The sequence below is a fragment of the Leiobunum rupestre genome, chromosome 3 (assembly GCF_980474605.1).
Source record: "Leiobunum rupestre chromosome 3, qqLeiRupe1.1.hap1, whole genome shotgun sequence".
Lineage (NCBI taxonomy): Eukaryota > Metazoa > Arthropoda > Arachnida > Opiliones > Sclerosomatidae > Leiobunum > Leiobunum rupestre.
The window spans coordinates 7985348-8006575 of NC_143386.1; the positions used below are offsets into that span (position 1 = coordinate 7985348).

General features: G+C 40.0%; 2 protein-coding genes across 2 annotated transcripts in view; both read right to left on the minus strand.

The window, feature by feature from the left end:
• RhoGEF3 (Rho guanine nucleotide exchange factor 3) overlaps positions 1 to 21228 on the minus strand; it is a 220651-nt gene that overhangs the window by 154832 nt on the left and 44591 nt on the right. The window lies entirely within an intron of this gene.
• On the minus strand, positions 14387 to 15491 carry LOC149949267 (uncharacterized). The gene is made up of 2 exons (XM_090169184.1): positions 15066 to 15491; positions 14387 to 15009 (listed from the first exon to the last, which is right to left on the minus strand). Exons 1-2 carry the CDS (start codon positions 15403 to 15405, stop codon positions 14612 to 14614), a joined length of 738 nt encoding a protein of 245 aa, XP_090025310.1. The 5' UTR covers positions 15406 to 15491; the 3' UTR covers positions 14387 to 14611.

Genomic DNA, 21228 nt, shown 5'->3' on the forward strand with positions numbered 1-21228 from the left:
CTTAACTTCCTACAGGTAATTTCGTCGCCTTTCATCATATCGATTGTCTAGATCGAGTTAAATTACCAATTTCTGATATTTATATATTGTGAAATTTTTTCTATTACCACAAAAAAAGGGTGAGGCTTAAATTTAAATAAGAGGAAGATAATTATTGCGTCAACTTTCCTTCAACATTGGGTTAGTCTGTCTGGCTGTACTTTCCGCAAGTTCAATGGCAAGATTATTAGTGATTTACGTTCGTAAGGAAGAATCGTTTAATTATGATAATTATAGATGGTATACGAATCATTTGGTTCGCTCTATTAATAAAATAATTACCGGTACCGTGCGTTATAAATAGATCCAAGTTTTATCCTTTCAGATTTAAAATACGATCTGGAGAATTTTGCGGTAAATAAAAATATTTGATATATACTTGGAAAGGGGAAAATTCTAATAAGGAATATTTCAAAATTAAATAATACGTGGTTGTCTTTATTTACCTGAACTGAAATAACACGATAAGGTCAAATTCGAAACTCCGTAAATAAATATTGAAATATTGGCCCAAATTGGTTAATCTAAGAGCAATTGTATTGGGTGTCCATGTGCATAAAATATAAACTATAGCATCGAAAATAATATGGTTTATACATAAATCCACATAATTTATAAAATAATACATTCATAAATTACGTAATGTCAGAATTTGAATTTTTTGATACCCCCTCAACTCCGTAACTAAGAGTAACATTTGGTACTATGCCCACCCTCAAAATTACGTAACCCACTCATACAAATAGAATAAAACCACGAATTGGGAAACTATTTAATTTCTTTCAAAATTAAGCGAATTTATTTTATTGCTTTATCTGTAAATAAACTAATAATATTATGGTAAATGAGTCAAACTAGTATTAAACTTTTATTGTGCCTTTAAATAATTGATAATTGAGGTTCCGGTATAGAATTATGATACCCTTATTGCATAATTTGTAAAGAGTGGTGTAGAGGAATAGAAACTCTTGCTATAACAAAGCTTTAATAAAATGTTTTTAGAGGTTCTTAAGGTAAAAAAGTTTAGTTAATGTATATTGCAATAACATTACCGGGAGTTAATTGGCCTGAAGTACCCTGACGAGTTGCAATTCATCTTTTACATTTTCTATATCCTTACGCAGTGTATTTTCTACATTTATCGTTACTAACAATATTTTGAGCCAAAATTAGCTTTTTTAGTTTACAGAGAGCCACGTAGCGGCCAACTTGATAAGTTTATAAACTGCTGGAAAATCGTCTTCTAAGCCGACGATACATCGCAAAGCGTCTGCTAAGTCAACGATACATAACAGTTTGCTAAGCAGACGATACATCACAGAGTCTGCTTAGCAGATGATAAATCTCAACGAGTCTGCTAAGCAAACGATAAATCACAACGCGTCTGCTAAGCAGACGATACATCACAGTCTGCTTAGAAGATGATAAATCTCAACGAGTCTGCTAAGCAGACGATAAATAACAACGCGTCTGCTAAGCAGACGATACATCACAGAGTCTGCTTAGCAGATGATAAATCTCAACGAGTCTGCTAAGCAAACGATAAATCACAACGCGTCTGCTAAGCAAACGATAAATCACAACGCGTCTGCTAAGCAAACGATAAATCACAACGCGTCTGTTAAGTAGACGATAAATCACATAGAATCTGCTTTTAAGACGAAAATCATGAAGTTCATGAGTTTGTCGCTACGTGGCTCTATATAAACTGAAAAGGCTGATTTATGGCCATCGAAACACTCGTCGAGTCTGGGAAAGCGTACGTTTCAGTTTTATGGCCCAGACGTATTCTTCCAGTTATAAATTTATCAACTTGAATATTTTTAATGAAATAAATTAAACTCGGTTTCCGGAGCGCTTAGAATGTCAAACTGTTTGTTAAGAGGAAATTAGCTAAGGAATGATTACGTAGGTCGGGTTTTATAAATTCGAAAACCCTAATGAATAAATGAAGCCGCCTCCATACGTCTAGAACGAGTAAAATTGGCTTTAAGTACCAATTAAAAAGACGGTAATTATTCCCGTAAACCGATACAAGACAAGAGTCCTTAATTACTCGAGCGTCGAAGCGAAGAGAACATTTCAATCTTTTTTGTTTCATTTCCACTTTCTTCAGTCCGAGAAAAGTCTCGATAATATTGCGCAATGCGGAACGAAAGATTCTATCTCAGCTGGTCAAAAGGACCCAACTTTCTCGAGATTATCGAAGTCGAGAGCCTCCGTTCGGCCATTCAATAATCATTAACCAGAATCTGTCCTTCTTTCATTCTTTTGGCTTTAGTCCAGCGGGATATATTGAAGCGGAAAAAACCTTTTCGATGGAAAGTTCCCCTCGAAATATTTCTTAAGGAGAAAACGAAGATACGTTGCGACTTCGTTAGGGACGGTAATTCGAGCGAGTTATCGAATTAAAGCCAATATTTCACACGTCCAGAAATAGTACCAAATTAAGCTTAAATATTATCTTAAAGAAACTGCTTATTTTAAATATTTAAAATAACTTAGGCGGAATATGACGTCAAAGAACAGTTATGTTTACAGACCAAATTAAAAACATTCGCTGTAATGGGAAATTTTGACAGGACAGCTTTCAATGGCATCTAGGAGCAACAAACACAAGGAGAACGCAGCTAGCCTTTAAACACGCTAACGCAGTGTTGTGTACAAATTTCATTGGGCGAACCTTTACACTGCACGTTTTACGGAAAGGGGGAAGACAATTTCCGAATTTTCCCCTTCCGACGGCAGCAGGCGCTAAAGCGTCTAACCAATGAAAAATGTACACAAGAAAATACACGACTTTAGACGGGTTGCATTATCCTTGCGTGGGGTGCTGTGTTTGTTGCTCCTAGATGGCATAATTTTAACAGCAAGCAACTTTATCAATTTTATTTCTTCTTGTTGGTGAGAAGTACTTGGGTCTGGGCGTCAAACACGTCGGTTACCAAGAAGTGAAAAAACATTGTGATGAGAGGAAGACACGGAAGTAGCTTGACCATGCGCGTCCAGAATTTGCCGGCCCAAAGAAGCAGCCCGCGAAATCGACGTTTCCCATTTGGTCGGTCGTTTTCTTCAGGAAGTAACCGTTGAAGGAACGGAAAAAGGTTTTTTGGTCGATATTATAAAAGAAAAACAACGTCACTTCCTTCGCATAAACATTATATCGGAAATAGGCTGAATCTACGAAGAATACCAAGATCAGGTCATCTATGATGATCTTAAGAGTTACAGGTGGCCTTCATTTTGCAACTTCCAGAGAGTCGTGGGGTACTATTTCCAACAATGGGGTTCCACCTTAGGTCAACGCGTGGTTTGGAAAAACGAAAAACTCCATCGTGATTCAAATCAACTGAACAATAGTAACGGCTTTATCCAAAATGGGTAAAGGTTTTTCTATAAACAATAATGAACGTTTTCATATCTTCCAAGCCGATATCCAACTGCATAGGGGCGAATAAGGTGTGGCTACTTGACGTAGTTTATATCCACGACATTTTGTAAAAGCAACCCAAAATGGAGATAGATTGCAAAGAGAACGTTGCACAAAAATGGAAATCTATGGCACCTTTCGAACAGGAAAAATTCACCAGAAAACCAACTAAACGCGATTGAAGTTCTTAAAAATAATGTGCCGTTTAAACCGCCTAGTTTGGAATAAACATCAACAAATTATGAAAAACGAACAGCTATGCCATAAGTGTATAATATTTTTACTTAAGTGCGACACTTCCTATTCTTCACATGCAAAAGTTTTACTGAGAGCTATTCACAAGACAGACTGCATTACGGGCTTCGTCGCCGTTTTGCGTCCGCTGACTAACGCGTCACACGTAGCCTTTGACAGCGCCTCGCTAGGGAATAATTTCTTCTTGTGATGACGTCACTCCGTTACTAGCTCTCAGTAAAATATTCCCCAAGGTGACAAACTTAGGGAACAATATTATAGACTTGAATATCAAATAAACTTGAACTTGAACTTATGGTTATACTTATAAGAATACATATCGGTTGTGAACAAATTATAAAAACACAAGTCATTCATGATAATACAATAGAGAGGTTAAGCAGGACTCTCTAGAAGTTTGACCGACAAAGTAGGGAGTATCTACACGTTCGTGATATTATACCCTGCTTTACTTTAAATGTGTCTCCTTAGCATGATTTCGCCTATAATATACAAGTTTTAGGAGCATTTCAATTTAAAAGAGTATTTACGAAATTACGATTTGTTAAACGCAAGTTGCTAGAAAAGGAACAACTTGCCACCTAGGAGTCACAAACACAGTGAGAACGCAAACCGTCAAAAGTCGTGCATTTTCTCGGGTACAGTTTTCATTGGTTAGATGCTTTAGCGCCTGCTGCCATCGGAAGGGGAAAATTGTCTTCCCCCTTTCCGTAAAACGCTCAGCGTAAAGGTTGGCGTTCTCCTTGTGTTATAATTATATCTCGTTATGTTGAGCTGGGAAATTGTAATATTCAGTATTTTATTTTAACCCTATAGATATTATACTAACAAGGAGACGACCCGAGGTGTAATGCACCGATTTTGTTCAAACTCGGGGGTTTGGTAGACCTTACCCCCCTTTAAAAAATTTAAATTTTTAAAAATGCTTAAAATAGGAAATATAAATAAAAAAATAATGAAATAGTTCGAAATTAATTAAAATTTTTAAAGGAGGTAGCCTTAAAACTGGTCAGATTCCCATGTTATTTTCAATGGGAAAATTTCCATTTTGTGTTGTCAAAAACATTTTTGGTTGCCATGGCAAAAGGTTGCCCATTGAATAAATTCCCTTTAGGTTTTTCCATGTTATATTAAGGTACCAAACCCCCGAGTTTGAACTAAATCGGTGCGTTACACCTCGGGTCGTCTCCTTGTAAGTGTCACATTAGCTAAAGTTATAAAAGAAAACTGTGGAAAATGATCACGTGACTCTCGACGCTGTCGTTCAAGCTTCTAGAGTGTTCCGCTTAACATCTCTATTAATAACATAAAAAAACGCGTTAAATCAATTACAATAAATAAGTCGTTCCTTCAACCAACTGACGTTTACGGATCAACTTATAGCAAGACGGACTCCAACCATGGTGGTCTTCTTCGAAACCTTCCTTCGTTAATTCACGTCTTACTTCGAAGACTTATTGTCTCATTGATAGAGGGGGGTTTCCCTGGACGATTAGGGGTACATTTGTTCGAATTTCATTCGTCCGAACGGTGGTACAAATGTCCGAATGATCATTTGTCCGAATGCCGGAAAACAGGATCGTATGACCGAAAACGTATTTCATTTGCCCGAAAAATTTATCACAACTTTTGTTGGTGATTTAGTCGTTCAATTAATGTTAACTTTACTGGTGAATTTCATTTGCTCGAATAATCATTTGTCCGTTTTTTCGAACATTAGGAATTGGTTGTTTTTTTTTAAATATTGTTAATATAAGAAAATAGTAACATTAACGTGAACCTAACCTAACCTAAAATATCCACAACATTCAACGCATTTCCCACTTACTAACAAACAACGATATTTACAAAGTAGTTGTTTAATTCTTGCACTAAAAAAAATGCGGACCAAAAAAAAAACAGCAATAAGAAATACTAATTTAGCGACAGAATTCGGACAAGTGATGCTACCGATTCGGACGAATGAAACAAACAAGTTGTCCAATTCGAACAATTGAAACATTTGTTATTTCGGCGGTTCGGACGAATGAAATTCGAACATTTGTTCCACCGTTCGGACGATTGAAATTCGAACATTTGTTCCACCGTTCGGACGATTGAAATTCGAACAAATGTACCTACCCCCCTGGACAATATATCCAAATATTGATTGAAACATAACGTCAAATATGCCATCGAGACGACATGACAACCTTATAATCTTCTCGGCCATTGAGACTAGAGACTAGAGCAGTTGTCCACGGCTGAATACAACGCGTGACTGTTGCCTTCGAGACCTTTCACTAGACTTAAATCTCAAGAACGATAGTTATATTTCTTTATGGGAGTTAACAGTTTTACCTAGGAGAAACAAACACAAGGAGAACGCAGCTAGCCTTTAAACACGCTAAGGCAGTGTTGTGTACAAATTTCATTGGACAACCTACGGGCATTGGGGAAGACCACATCCGAATTTTCCCCTTCCGAAGGCAGCAGGCGCTAAAGAGTCTAACCAATGAAAAATGTACGCGAGAAAATGCGCAACTTTTGACGAGTGGCGTTCTCCTTGTGTGGGGTGCTGTGTTTGTTGCTCCTAGGTTTTACCATCTTCGATCTACCCAGGTCCGTTTAAAATCGAACTTAAGCGAGAACAAGATTTTCAATTCAATATGGCTGAAAAAGTTTTCAATTATTTGTTAAGGAAATATGGAAATTTTTATTATTCTCTATGACAAATTTTTTGCTTTCGAAGCGACTCAGTTTCGTCTTGAACAGCGCTGGCGAGGTTTTTGGTGGCGTTTTCAAAGTCTTTCTTAGCATTCTTTAGATCTTGTTTAGCAGAGGTACCGGTATCGGCCCAAGTACCAGATGATATTCTTGTCTCGGCAGATGTTTGGTTCCTTCTCCGAGATAATAAGATCGCTCCACCGATAGCCAATGCCACGGCACCAATTCCAATTGCCGTATTGATCAATGAAGACATTTCGACCAAAAAGTTGCGGAAAATTTGCTCTCCGAAGCAAGATTACAAACCGTTTCGAATAACTAGGGTTAACGATTTGAAAGTTTTGATTTTAGAGCGCGCGCAACAAAAAATACGTTTAAGCGTGACGTAATAGATAAGTCATGGAACGAGAGCCCAGGCTGCGTTCAGTGACAAGGTGGTTTCTTTTCACCTGTTCTCGAACTAAAAGTGTACCCTTTTTACCCTAAGACGTTTTATTCGACTGTTCCGGGGATGATAATTACTACCACTTGCTCCGGAGCATTAGGGCTACTCTTTTTACTCCTGAAAAGGAGATGTAAAGGAGTAAATCGGATTTTGTCGTCTGCTAGCCAGAATGTATCTGCTAAAAAGGCCACAGGCAGCCATTTTTGAATAACCTTTTTACTCCAATTCAAACTATTCGCCATCATAGAATCAGAATAAAATGATTTCATAGCGTTACTCTTCTTACCCTACTCCAAAATCCCGAAACAAGCGAAAAGAAACCACCTATTGTCAACGGAGTGGAAGTTTATAAGAGTGACGGCCCTGACGGGCTACTGAACGACAGACTTTCTCGGCTTGTGGTTACTATTGCGTTTATCAACAAAATAACCGGCTCTTTATTAACTCTCCGTTTGAATTATTATTATTATTACTACCATATGTAACATAATTCCTCATAAGTATGCCACGGGATACGACGTAAGTTGCGTCAATTCCAAGTTCCAACTCCGTGACGAATAACGCGTCATCAGAAGATAGTTAAGAGGATTTTGAATCCCTCGCGCGTTTCTGGCTTTGACAATCTACAGTTTAGCTCGTGCCTCACGATCATGTGATTTCGTTACCATGGTAATCTTTTCAATAATTTTTAAATTTTTGTGTCCACTTATTGTATGTTCCGTGTGAAACAAGGTCTCATTGAAATTTTTTCTATTGAAATGTTGTAAAGAGGCATACTTATGAAGTATTATGTTACATATGTTATTACATATAAAAAGTAGGCAGGTCTTCCTCGACATTAAATCATCCTTGGCAGTCTTTGAAATGACTGCAATAGGCGCTTAAATAAAACATCTTCGAAGAAATCGCCGAGAAGTAATATTTCCGAGAGCCAGAACCTGCAATTTACTTTTTATATAGTGCTTGTTGAAATAATGGAAACTTTTCACCTGCAAACGCCAGAAATCCACGTCCGACATTGGAAATATGAAGCTAGAAGAAGTTCAGTTTTATCAACGCCTAAAGCCCCGTCCTCACTCCTCAGAGAGGGGTTCAAAAGCCATTGGTACCATCATAGAAATCTCATAGGTAACTAGAATGCTGCCGTGTAACTGGCAAATGGCCCAAACGCCGTGGCAGACGAAGCCAGATCTCAGCCAATCAGAGCTCAAAGAGCGGTTCTGCCAAGAATTTAATGTCACCGGTGAGAATGACGTCAACTATCTCCCGCTATAGTAACGGAACCAAGGAGGATTATTATCCTCCTTGGCGGAACCACTCTACGGCCTCTCATTGGCTGAAGGTTCAAGGCGAACTGGCGTCAAGCTCGGCCGTAGGCGGCAGCATTCTAAGCCAGATCTCAGCCAATCAGAGCTCAAAGAGCGGTTCTGCCAAGAATTTTATGTCACCGGAGAGAATGACGTCACCTATCTCCCGCTATAGTAACGAAACCAAGGAGGATTATTATCCTCCTTGGCGGAACCACTCTACGGCCTCTCATTGGCTGAAGGTTCAAGGCGAACTGGCGTCAAGCTCGGCCGTAGGCGGCAGCATTCTAAGCCAGATCTCAGCCAATCAGAGCTCAAAGAGCGGTTCTGCCAAGAATTTTATGTCACCGGAGAGAATGACGTCACCTATCTCCCGCTATAGTAACGGAACCAAGGAGGATTATTATCCTCCTTGGCGGAACCACTCTACGGCCTCTCATTGGCTGAAGGTTCAAGGCGAACTGGCGTCAAGCTCGGCCGTAGGCGGCAGCATTCTAGTTACCTATGAGATTTCTATGGGTACCATCCCCCTACGTGATGACTACAACTTAGGTCAAAACAAGAACTCAGTTGTCCCCACCGAAAAGAGTTGACTCGTATCAAGTACCTATGGGAATCATATCAACATCATCACGGGAACAGCACCTTTATCATCATGAAAACCATCATCGTCTTTAGCAACAACATCTCAACCCAACGTCGTCATCTTCAGCCCTGAACACTTCGACAGTGCTGACGATAATTTAAAAAAAATCACTTTAAATAATGATTTGAATCAGCCAACCCTATATCTACGACCAAACAACAGATGAATTATTCTATCTTGACGAAATACTAATATTTGATACTAAGCTATTATTTTGTATAAACACTTTAATCTCAAAATACGGCGGAGAGGCAAAATAAATATACTTCGGAAAGTTCCTTTCGCCGAAAACTGATCAACAAAAATGTCGAATATTTTATTTGCTCAAAAACGAGCGTAAATATCAAAGGTTTTCCGCGAACGCTTATCTAAAATCCAATGTAAATTTTTTGAAGAATATAAAATCTAATGTCAACATTTATAATAAAAAATTTAAAAACGTCACTAAAAATACAAAACATTTATTGCATCTAAAATAAAATACTCTAAATAAAATTACCGAAAAAGAAATAAAAATCTACCAAGACATTTTACAAAACCCCCAAGAAATATCTGGTTTTGGGGTCGCCTTGGACGGGTTTCAGGGGAGGAATCTTTGATTTGGCCACCTTGTAGACGGCGAAGAAAGAATTGACCACAAATTCGCATTTATCGACGACCTGTGCCAGACCTTTGGCATCCGGATGACTAAGCGCGGTGCAATCCTTCAGAGTATCCAAGTGTAACCTCAGATTCTCCAAGGCCCTCAACGGGTACCGATGGGCTTCCATAATTCGACGAATGGCGTTGCTCTTCAAAGCCAGCATCTTGTTGTTGACGTAATACTCGGACTCCAAGTCCTTGACTCGCTCTATTCGGATGAAGGCTGGTTTTTCTAAAAAGACGTACGACGTCTCTACAATTTCTTCGGTCGATTCCTCGAACGCCTGGTTGCTAAAACCATTGACGACATCGCGCCGCTTCATAATTGGTCTGGATCGAAGTATCTTGATTGGCTTGTAAAGAGTTAATGGTTGATTGGGTGCCAAGACTTCTGGCATGTAGTAGTCGGGATTTTCGACCAAGTATTTAAGTTTCGTCTGGAAGGTATCGTAATAACCGGCCAAGTTCTTGTACGCTGGTTCCAGAGCGTGACCCGACAAGAAACGTTGAATAATCGAATAATACTTGGCATCCTTACCCTCCGATTGACCCGTGGCTCGCAAATCCTTGGACAAACGGTCCCAAGCCTCGGTCAGAACCGCGAAAGGATTGAAGGCGCGACGTATCGCGTTCACGTTCAAGTACTTGCCCGTTGGTCCGTCTTCTTGGATAACCTCCATCAGCGGAAGGACGTAATTCGCATTCACATTGCGGATGAATTTGGCATCTCTCACAACGGTGTCCACCAGCTGTTTCAGAGCCTCGCATCTCGAATTGCTGTCTTTCGTTTCATCGTACATTTTTCGCTACAGCGAAACTCGCGAGTTAAAAATCCGTTCAAAATAAGCAAATCTCCAAAACACTGCGCCGATAATAAAGTCAGTTCCAATTTATATTTCGCTGGAAGTTGGTATAATTAGATTCATTACATTTCCCCAATATAACGTTCAAAAAATTAGTAATTTTTCAAACTCCGACTCCACGAGACGAGAAACGGTCAAAGCGAGACCGACGTCAGCGCCGCCACACGGCAATAAAAAACCCACGCCGCTCTCTTGGAATATTGTAAACATCTACACGTTGCTCTACCTCGACGTGATTGGTTGAAGAAAAACATATCGAGACTATTATCAAGCCACTTACAAACAGTGTATTTTGACGTTTTAGCCCCTACGATCTAGGGTAAATACAGAATGAACCAACTACTTGATTTTACATCAATTCTAAAGTTAAAATGTAAAACAATACGATAAAAACGAAAGTCATCTAAAATAGCTGCCGACCTTTCGCCCCTAGCTATCTAAACGGGCGAGTTTAAATATTTTAGGGAATATCCTAGCTTTTATGGTAGACGTTTCGCCTAGTGACTCACTAATAAAACAAAAACAACCGTTCATTTGAATACCAGGGGGGGAGGTATGAGGCAAAATTTCAAGGGGGGAGGTGCTGATTTTTATTAGACCCCCCCCCCGTCATCAGCATTTCGGGGGGGGGGGGGGGTTTGAACCCCCCCCCCCTTAGATACGCCCTTGCACTTGATCGACTTTTACAGCTCGTTTTACAGGTTTGAATTATATTAAGAATATTATCATGTCGGGAGAAAAACCATGTTGATATCAGCCTTGGAAATAACAGTGGTCAGGTGGTCAAAGACCAGTTTATTAATTGCTCAGACCAGTTTATTTATTCAAAATTTGGGGAGTCACTGGTCACCATGTCCAGTTTATTAATTCGAAATAATAACAAAAAAATAGGTGGGGTGGCGGAGTGGTTAGCACTTTCGCCTCGCAGCAAGAGGAGCTGGGTTCGATCCCAGATTGTGGCACTGCGTTGAGTTTGCAAGTTCTCTCTCTCCACTGATTTAAGGGGTTTTCCCCCGAGTTCTTCGGTTTCCCCTTCCATAAAAACTTGTCTAGGTTAACGGTAATAGTTAGTGTAGCGAGCTGTTGGCTCGATCTCGTGGCATGCAGGGCTTGCCACCACCCTCCTACGCATTGTAACCCGGCCACCTGAATTAAGGGCTTCAAAAGTCGCATGATGACTTAGGCCTAAGGTGGTGCCTTGGGTATTAGCCTAGCTGATCATTATTATTATAATTCGAAATAGTATCAAATAATAGGATATGACCAGTTTATTAATTCAATGTTACCAACTTAATCTCTAACTTCTAAACATGTAGTAATGGCTTATATACTGGTCATAAGGACCAGTTTAATTATTAATAATCTAAGGGGTCACTGGTCATAAGGACCAATTAAAGAAATATCTTATTTACAAGGCTGGTTGAGACGATCCGTGAGCACCATGGTTTAATTTCGGGATGCACCGATATGGGTACAGCTGATATATCGGCTATTCGATAATTACCTATCATAACAGTTATAGCGTATATGATAAAATCAACCAGTTCGGCGAACTGAAAAAAAAAACGGTGTTTATTCTTTTAAGGGGACAGATATTAAAATTATTATAGTACTGCTACCTAGGGACAGATATTAAAATTATTATAGTACTGCTACCTAGGGACAGATATTAAAATTATTATAGTACTGCTACCTAGGGACAGATTAAAATTATTATGCAAGACTTACTTTACAAATTTACAAAGCAACAATCTCAATTAAATAATAAGATTTTTGATTATTAATCTGAGTATTTATGTGGAATTTCGATTTATGGCTAATAAATAATTATACTATAATTAAACTAATAATTATTATATAAATTACTAGCTATGGGACCTATTGCCCTCTACTGATAGATGCAAGAACTATTGAATATTAACATAATGAGGTTCTTGAAATGTTTTTAGACAAAAGGGGGCACTGCACAACATTAGGGAACTTCACAGCCTTTGATTTAATACGTCGCACGAGACAGCGCGCGCGGTTTTTTATATTTTGGCGTGCACTGTCTCGTATATAGAAATCTCATAGGTAACTAGAATGCTCTTCTTTTCTAGGTCTTATTCTTCTTCAATTGTACTTCTGTAGGTCGTCGTTTTAGGGTGTGGTTCCGTCGAAAGCCTGCACGAACGTTTCCCTGAACCAATGGGTGGTTGGAGGCTCTTCTTGTCTTGCTGAGACGTGCACCGTGGCCAAGGCGTCGATTTGCGGTTGCACCAAGCCAAAGGGATGGGCACTTCGAACTGGTCGGATCAGATAATCTTTTACAGGTTTCATTCTTGGGTCCAGCACACTTTTGGTCGACGATTCCTTCTGTCTGGACTCTGGAACGCGACTGTCCAAAGGGTCAGTGTTGTCTTCCAAAGTGTCATAATCGCTGTTCATTTCTGGATCCGATAAGGGGCCGTCGTAGGTAGCCGTTACTTGGAAAGATGGTCCGCCTTGTCCGAGTTCTATCGGTCTGTTGGGAGCGTTTGACTGTGGTCGGATCCTGGACCATTCGTCGTTCTCTCAAAGGCATCGTCGAAAAGCTATAAATCTATAAGGCTAACTGGACGTACACTTGTAACAAAGCGGGACCAGAGTAGTAAGCTTTTAAACGTTGTCCAACCAACGCCGAATTATCTCTAAGAGATGATCTGGATGTCTTCTTTAAGGTCGCTTAGTAAGGCGGACAGCTTCACGTACGATTCGCAGGCCCTTTCTCACCATGGCTGGCCTGATGTCCTATGACGTTGACCCTTCCGTTTCGACCATGCATTCCCAGTCGAGGCTCCTACCAACACCTTTGTTCTTTGTTATAATAGTCTGTTTTCTGGTATCTTTAGTCGCGTTAAATTTGGGAGTCATTTCGAAATTTAGCGGGTAACTTTTTCAAATTTAGGCTTAATCTGAAATGAAGTAGAATAAATAGAGATCCAATTCCGCCTTCCAGGACCTACCGTTTCGCGGGACAGTATTTGTTGAATTGGGGAGTTAGGCCTAGTAAATGACCTTAATCAAATCGTGTTGGTGCCATCTATGGTGTTATTGAAAACTAAACCTTAATATATTTTGCAAAAGGGTTTGCTTAAAAAAAAAACAGATGGCGCCAACAAGATTGGATAAAGTTGAAACTTAAGCATAATTCTCCTACTCAAAAGAAACGTGTCCCACGAATCCCAGATTTGTTAATAGGTGGTTTTCTTCGCCTGTTCTGGGTTTTTTGAGCAGGTTAAAAAGTGTAGCCATATGACGTCATTTTACTTAAATTCTGTCTTGACGAAAAAAACGAGTTGGAGTAAGAAGGGAGTAGTTAAAGGTTAAAGGTTATTTATAAAAAGCTGGCCTCATGTGAATAGGTTCTAAACCCGTCATGTTTTCGTGAAACGAAATTTAGGCGGACGACAAAGCTAGATTACTCCCTCTACACCTCCTTTCGAGTAAAAAGTGTAACCTTAGAGCTTTGGAACAAGCGAACAAAATTCGGGACAGGGTAAATCTTACCCCTAGAACAGGCAAATGAAACGTTTTAGGGTAAAAGATTTACACTTATTGACCAATTCCAAAATTACGTTTCTGCGTGTGACAGTACCCTTACATTGTGAGGTATCGCAGGCTTATTTACTTGCATTTATACCCTAACATGGCGGCGTATTTTCACGCGCAGAATGAATTTTAAGATCCACCAATTGTCCCTGGACAAGCGAAAAAAAAACCATCTTATAACTCTAGTTCATATTCTACCTCATTAGCGGGAACGAGCTAATTTTCAGAATGGGAAAAGCACGAGACAACGGATCTCGCGGTCGCGTTAAAACGCCAATAGGCGATATTATAAAGTCAGATATGCTTGCTCAACTTGTTAAAATGGGATAACGAGATAGTACAGTTAAAGCCTACGGATGAATTCATAGGCTCTTTGGTGGGAAAGCTAATGGAAGCATAGTGGAAGCTGGCCTTTCCCATCAAAACAAGAAGGCCACGTTACTTTATTATATTGCCTATTCAAAATCACGCGCATTTCTCATAATCAGTCAAAACGCTTTATTTATCCGATACGAATATACCAAAAATATTTTTGAAAAATACAAATAAACTATAATGCAAAAAAATATATTTATGTACCACGATTTGTGATACTCTTTTAGAAGATCAATAAAATAATACAGTAAATAATTGTAGCGTATTAGTTTTATATGTAAATAAATGTTTAGCGCGATTACGCGAAATTACGCGAGGTTTAATAAATGAAGCTCAATACCTTCCGTAATTATCACACAGTTTATGAACGTTCTTATGCAAGACTCTAGCGAGCCTAGCAGTTCTTCTAACCAACGAAACGTCGGGGTATTCGCCCGGGGTATTCTTGGAGATACGTTTCAACGACAGACAAAGGCTGTCCAAAAAAGTCAAAGGGTAGAGGTACATCTCGATGATGCCCTGCACCGTCATTTTCTGAATGGCCTTCCTCCGCAAATCCACGCTCTTGCGGAACCCTTCGCGCGACTGAAAAAAGTCCTCGTCGAAGTAAAGTTGATCCAGGTTGGTCCTGGCTTGGACGAAACTAGCGGCGTACGACCGATAACAACCAAACACGGAATCGTTGGACAAGAAATTGTAAAGGGCTATGACGGCCGCGCCCGGGTCGTGTCCTGTGTAAACGAGCCGGTTAATGAAGAAAGTTAAGTACTCTGGCGTGACGGCGTACCTGTTTCCATACTGTTCCTGAGCTCCTCGGCCAAGGTCTCAATCTTGTCGACCAGCTCGGGGAAGACGTTGAAGGTTTGATCGGCGAACTTGAGCGACACGAAATGGGCGAAGGCGCGACTACTTTCGATTAGTTTCAACATGGGATTGATGCGGTTGTCCACGATACGTCTCATTTCCGGAACGTCGCTTCTGATTCGTTGGATCAAATCTCGGAGTTCCGAGCCGACATTGTCCAGCAAGTAGCGTTTGGCCACGGATGTAGTGACGGTATAACGGCGTTCGCCCAACAGAACTCTCTTCAACACTTTGGTCATCGTGACTAATGTCCAATAGCACATTAATGACGTTTATTCATTCGATATACAAGTACAATCTTAGACTAATTCGCATTGACGAATGAACCGAAGTGGCACGCTATCTTTGGCGATTTGGCGTTATCAGCTTTAGTCCCCGCGTTTAAAAAAAACCCACATTTCGATGACGTATCCAAAGCTAATTTTTTAATAGATGCGCGAATTTACCGGGTGTCCGTAAAAAAAGCGACCTACCAATTGGCGAATTTTTTTATAAGCGTAAATATCAAATATTAAATAACGAAAAAAAAATCGAACTTTTAAACCGGAGATTTGATCTAATAAAATAAACTTTTTAAATCTAACGTAAATACAGAGTTTAGTCAATTAACATATGACCGAGCACAAATGTTTTCCATTTAACAAGATTTCTGTTTAGTTAAGAGATTCATAATAGTAACTTTGAAATAATTTAAATAGCAAAACATGGTGGAAGCTAGGAGAAACAAACACCCGCGTGAAAATTTGTGTATTTTGTTGTGTACAGTTTTCATTGGTTAGACGCTTTAGCGCCTGTTGCCGTCGGAAGGGGATAATTCGGAAATTGTCTTCCCCCCGCCCGTAAAACGTCAGCGTAAAGGCTCATCCAATGAAATTTGTACACATCCCTGCGTTAGCGTGTTCAAGGCTAGCTGCGTTCTCCTTGTGTTTGTTGCTCCTATCTATACAGCCATATGTAACATAATTACTCATAAGTGTGCCTCTGTTTAACATCTCTGTATTAAAAATTGAAATGAGACCTTGTTTCACAGCCACCAAAGAAAATACGGACTAACGTCGCGTAAATCTGGTTTACACTTCCTTCCCTCCCCGTCAGAACTAGTTTTTATGACGATTAAACCGTCATTGACTGGGAAGTGACGTCAATTACGTCATATCCTTACAACAAGGTCTCATTGAGAAAAAGTTATTTCTGGCACACTTATGAGTAATTATGTTACATATGATATAGCGTATCATTGTACCTTTGATTTGTAATTTTTGTGAAAAATCCACATTTAAGTTTAGACACAAAATGAGATAAAATTTTATTTTTAATAATACCGATATAAATATTAAATTAACATATACAATTTTAGATTAAATATCTTTAATACAACTACAGAAAAATATAAAATTTAAAAAAAGTAAAATAGCAAAAAGCCTCTTCTATTTGGTAATGGACAGACCGAAGGCCGATAGGCTGGTCAAATTGGTCAACGAAGAGAAACGATGCCGCTTGACCAGACCAGTTTGGATCTCGTACACCGACTGGTTCAGCCTCCTCTTGGAAACCGACTTCTTGGCCACTTTGACCCTCCTCTTGATCATCTCTTTGCTGGGTGAAGCGAACGTCTCCTGAAGAGGAGGATTGCCGTTGCGCAAAACAATCCTCAGACTGATCAGTACTTGAACCATCTTCAGCCGTTCCGGGTGACCATCCAACAAGACAATCATGTCCTCGACGTCTTTCTCCAGATCTTGAAGTCGGGTTTTGGGTTGGGACATGAGGTAAGTGTAGCTTTCCCACGACTCGTCTTCGTTCCTGGCCCGCAGTAGCTTCTCGTACAACAATGGTCTCGAAAATCCACGGATCACCGCCACAGACACGTCGACCACTTGACGAAAATAGGCGCCGTATGTGTCGGCGAGTTTCGACTGGGAAGTGCAAAAAGTGCCGTGGATGAAGCCCACCATCTTCCTAAGATCACCCTCGTACAGTTGGATTTTGAAAATCCAATGAATGTCGAGTATGCCGTTGACTAAAGAGAAGAAACTGTTCATCAATTCTCGGTCCTGCGGGCACTGAGCGTGTAGTATGTCCTCGTAGGTGTTGACGAGTTTCTCCATACTCTTCAGGTAAGTCACCTCCTCGTTGTATATCTTGGTAATTACCGCCTGAAACAACCTCGTCCTGGACTCGAAACAGCGCCTTTTAATGGCCTTCCTCTCGTCTCTATCATCGTACTTCTTCAACTGACTTCCGGCATTGACCGACGGTAACGCGTCGACCATACGATGGTCGCTCAAAGTTAGCAGTTCATCCAGATATTCTATAATTTTAGGCCACGTATCCTTCTCTTCGGTGGTTTCGGCCAACGACGATAATCTCTTCGATTGACGATGCAAAGTGCGCAGCCTATTTCGGGGTGAGGACAACAGAGCGGCGTAGCTCTGGAACTGGCTGTCCTCATTCCTCAAGGTCAGACAAAGGTCGTAGATTCGTTGATGAATAGTGACGCATCTGACGAAGGCTTTGTCGACGACGGGCAATATCTCCAAGTATTCTTTAAATAATCCGAATAAATTGTCGGGATTGGGCTGAAAACTTTCGCGGAATATCTCGGCAACCGCGACGGGATCGGCCAGATTGAGGTTCAAAGAACGCTGGAATGACCGATGCGTGTCTATAATTCGTTTAATCATGTTGATCAAGGTGTTGGCCAGATCCGCGTCGAAGTACATTGGGTTCCGGATCACCTTTCCGTAGGAATCGAGGAACTGTAGCAAGACATTCCGGTAATTCGTCTCATCTTGGGTGATAACTTTTACGATTTCGTACGATAAATCGTAATCTTCTAAAAACACTCTCTGCATCGCAACGGGTATTGAGAGATTTAGCAGTCCAAGCTTTCAACAGCCATAATAAATTGTTTCTTTTACCTGACTTTATTTATATAAGCTCTCTAGTTTTTCGTATTGCAGATTTAAATTCGCAGTATGCCTGGTTTTTTTTCGTCGAATATGGTAATTGTCAGTTTTTTTTAATGAGATAAAGATAGCGATGTCGAAACATTATTGTTGATTACAACACTGCGTTAATTTTTTTACTGAAAGATTAAACCTAATTCTTATAAGCTAATTTTAATGATCACATCATCTATCGACAGCGTAGAGTATCACAAATACGGACAATCTTAATACTTTTTTCATGTGCTTTTATTTTATCTCAATCGGTTATTGTGTTTCTTTGCGCGATAAATTTCACATATCAATTATGTGGAGTCTAGTTATTGAACCAAGCTTGCAGGCCAAAACCTTTCAAGGGGTAAGATTCTACAAGTAAAAATAGTACTGAATTGCGTATATACTAATCTCCACCACTCTCCCAATATTCGGCTTTCCGTTGCTACGCAACTCGTTTTGAAATTTTTAATATTTAGGCTTAGTTTCTCTATTCGGTGTTATAGTCGCGAGCCCGATTTCCCAAATAGGACGAAACCGGTCTACCGTTGGAATTTCTGGCTATTTTATTTCATTTATTTTAATTTTTCACTCTAAGATCTATTTAGTCCGAGTTTCGCGTCATTTTGTTTGCTCGAAGACCTATCGGTTGTAACGGCCATATTTTAGGCTTACGTTAGCCTGTTAATTTAAGCGTAATTTACTGATTTCCTAAATTTCCGTAATTTAAGAACTAGTTTTGTGGGATCGCGTGAACCAGCTGTTCTTAGCCGAGCTTCCCTCTCTTCCATGGGGTCCATAGTGGCTTTAGTGGCCACGGGCTGCTGTGCCCCCAGTAGGCTTTCTCGTTCCTTATAACGATGCGTTTGGAGTAAAGGAGTGCCCTCTTGTCTTTGTAATGCCGCACTATCTTTTCACCCCCATCTCCCCATTTGGGCTTTCTCCGAAATAAGAAACAAGGACTGCCAATATGTCATGTTATTTTATATTTTTGTTATTTCTGTGTGACGTTTTTATGACTTGAGTTCTGAGAGTTTGTATTGATATAATTTTAAGGAAATGAATAGAAAGCGAGCTTTCCTCGCTTTGCGGTCATAAAGTGACTCGGATGGAAACTTTTAACGCCTAAGTGCGAAAAGTAAAAGTTTCACAGTGATTGTGTTTGGCTCGGCGGTAACCCCCTTCATGTTAAACGAGCGTCCCTTCAACTAATAACTATTTTGAACTAGTTTGAATTTAAAGACTTTCGCTCCCACGCTCGACGATTGGATGTCCTCAGTGATGACCGTTCAGGAACAGAACTAGTGATTGGGCAGAGCCCAAAAGCGCGGGAACCCAAGACCATCAAAACCAAAGATTTTGGCGGATTTTAACAGATCGAACTTAACCGCTCTGGGGACTCGAACCAGAACAAGGGTCACCCTCTCCGCTACTCCTGGAGCAGACCCGACCTTTGGGTAACTTTGGCCACTGACGCGAAAGGCAACTATAAGTCGTGATGAATCAAGCTAACCTGGCGGTTTAAGTTAGGAAGGCGTAAGTCCCGTTAGGGCAGCAGAAACCCCGGTGTGCGCGTGTGTGTGTCTGTGCGGCCAAAAACTAGCGGTCACCGTCCCGAAACCGCAAACCGGGTGCCGAGCCGAAACAGCAATGGTATGATGTATTGTTTATTTTCGTAAATAAGACTTTAAAACTGTTGTCAATTCCCTCTGAATTGTTTCTGTGTTGTGTTTGTTATAAGATGTATGTCACGCATCAGTTAGTCTCTGCAGAGTCTTTGGTAGAATGAAATCTAATTTGTGTTTAATAATTAAAAGTAACCATTCTAATGGCAATTTGGCAGTCCGTCCTTTTATCCCTATGAGTAGTTTAAGCATACCCCTAGACTTCAACTCGTTAACTCCAATCGTGTACGTTATACGAGTTTCCCAGTAACAATCCTTCCCTGTAGGCTATTGTCTCTTGCGCTGTCGTCCTTTTGGCTAGGAACAGTTGACAAAGGTAAGGAAATAGGCTTACACGGAACGAGCTATTAGTAAGTTTTTAAATTTTCAAATTTGTTTAGGGGTTAGCTTTATTATCCCTTTTCTTAATGGACTAATCTACTTATTCGCTTTTTTCATCCTTTACAATGCAATCCATAGGTGGTTCCTTTTAACTTAACAAGTCGTAAATTGCAGACGTCCTCTATGAAGACTAAATTGTGATGCTTAAAACTTTAATACCAACTTCACTAATTTCGATGTGTTGTTTGCATTCTCAATTATATTCGAGGTAGCCAGGGTAAATGCAAAATGAGTAGCAATAATAATGATGCAGTATTTTAGTCACGGGGATTTACGGAGATTTTATTTAGTAAAAAATTTGCATTATCAAGTTAGCAGAAGCGGAAGTACTTCTACTTCCGCTTCTGCTAACTTGATATACAAATTTGCAATTTAAGCAAAAATAAAAACATTGTTTTCGAGCAGAAGTTCGTCTACTTGCTTTACAGACAGGTCAATAATTTAACCACCAGCTTATTCACGTCGATCGTAAAAATCAATGACAGGCCTATAATAGCACGCTAGGAAAATGATCCTGCTAGAAGTTAAAGAACCCTATTCGACCTTTTACCATAAAATGCGGTTCTAAATATTCGGTTACAGAACAGAGAGAGTTTAAGCGAAAGACCAATAGAAGTTTGAACACCAACTTCGGAGCGCTTTGAAAGCGTTGCCAAGTTAGCTGGGTAAAACGTCGCCAAAGCGCGAGGGAAAGTTTGACTTTCCCGTCGACAACCCTTTGGGCGCTTAACCTCTATAATAGCGAAGAAGACAGATTTACAATCGCGTTCTTTAAAATTCATCGTCGGGTGGAATACAAAGAAAGTACATTTATCATTCACGTCCCAAAAAATCCGCCGAAACCCTCCCCATCCAAATTTATCTTCTTACAACCCCCTGACCCGGGTAAAAGGTCGCCTAACAGTCCAATTGAAGGCTAGAAATGGGTAAAATCTACCTGTATTTCGCTACGAATCAAAGGTCGGATGAGAATACGTTAAAAATCGGGAAAAAGACGTCTCAGGAAAATCAATTTTGCATAACGAAATAAAAAAACTTTCTAAAATGCGTAATGACACGCTGCTAAGACTTTTATTAC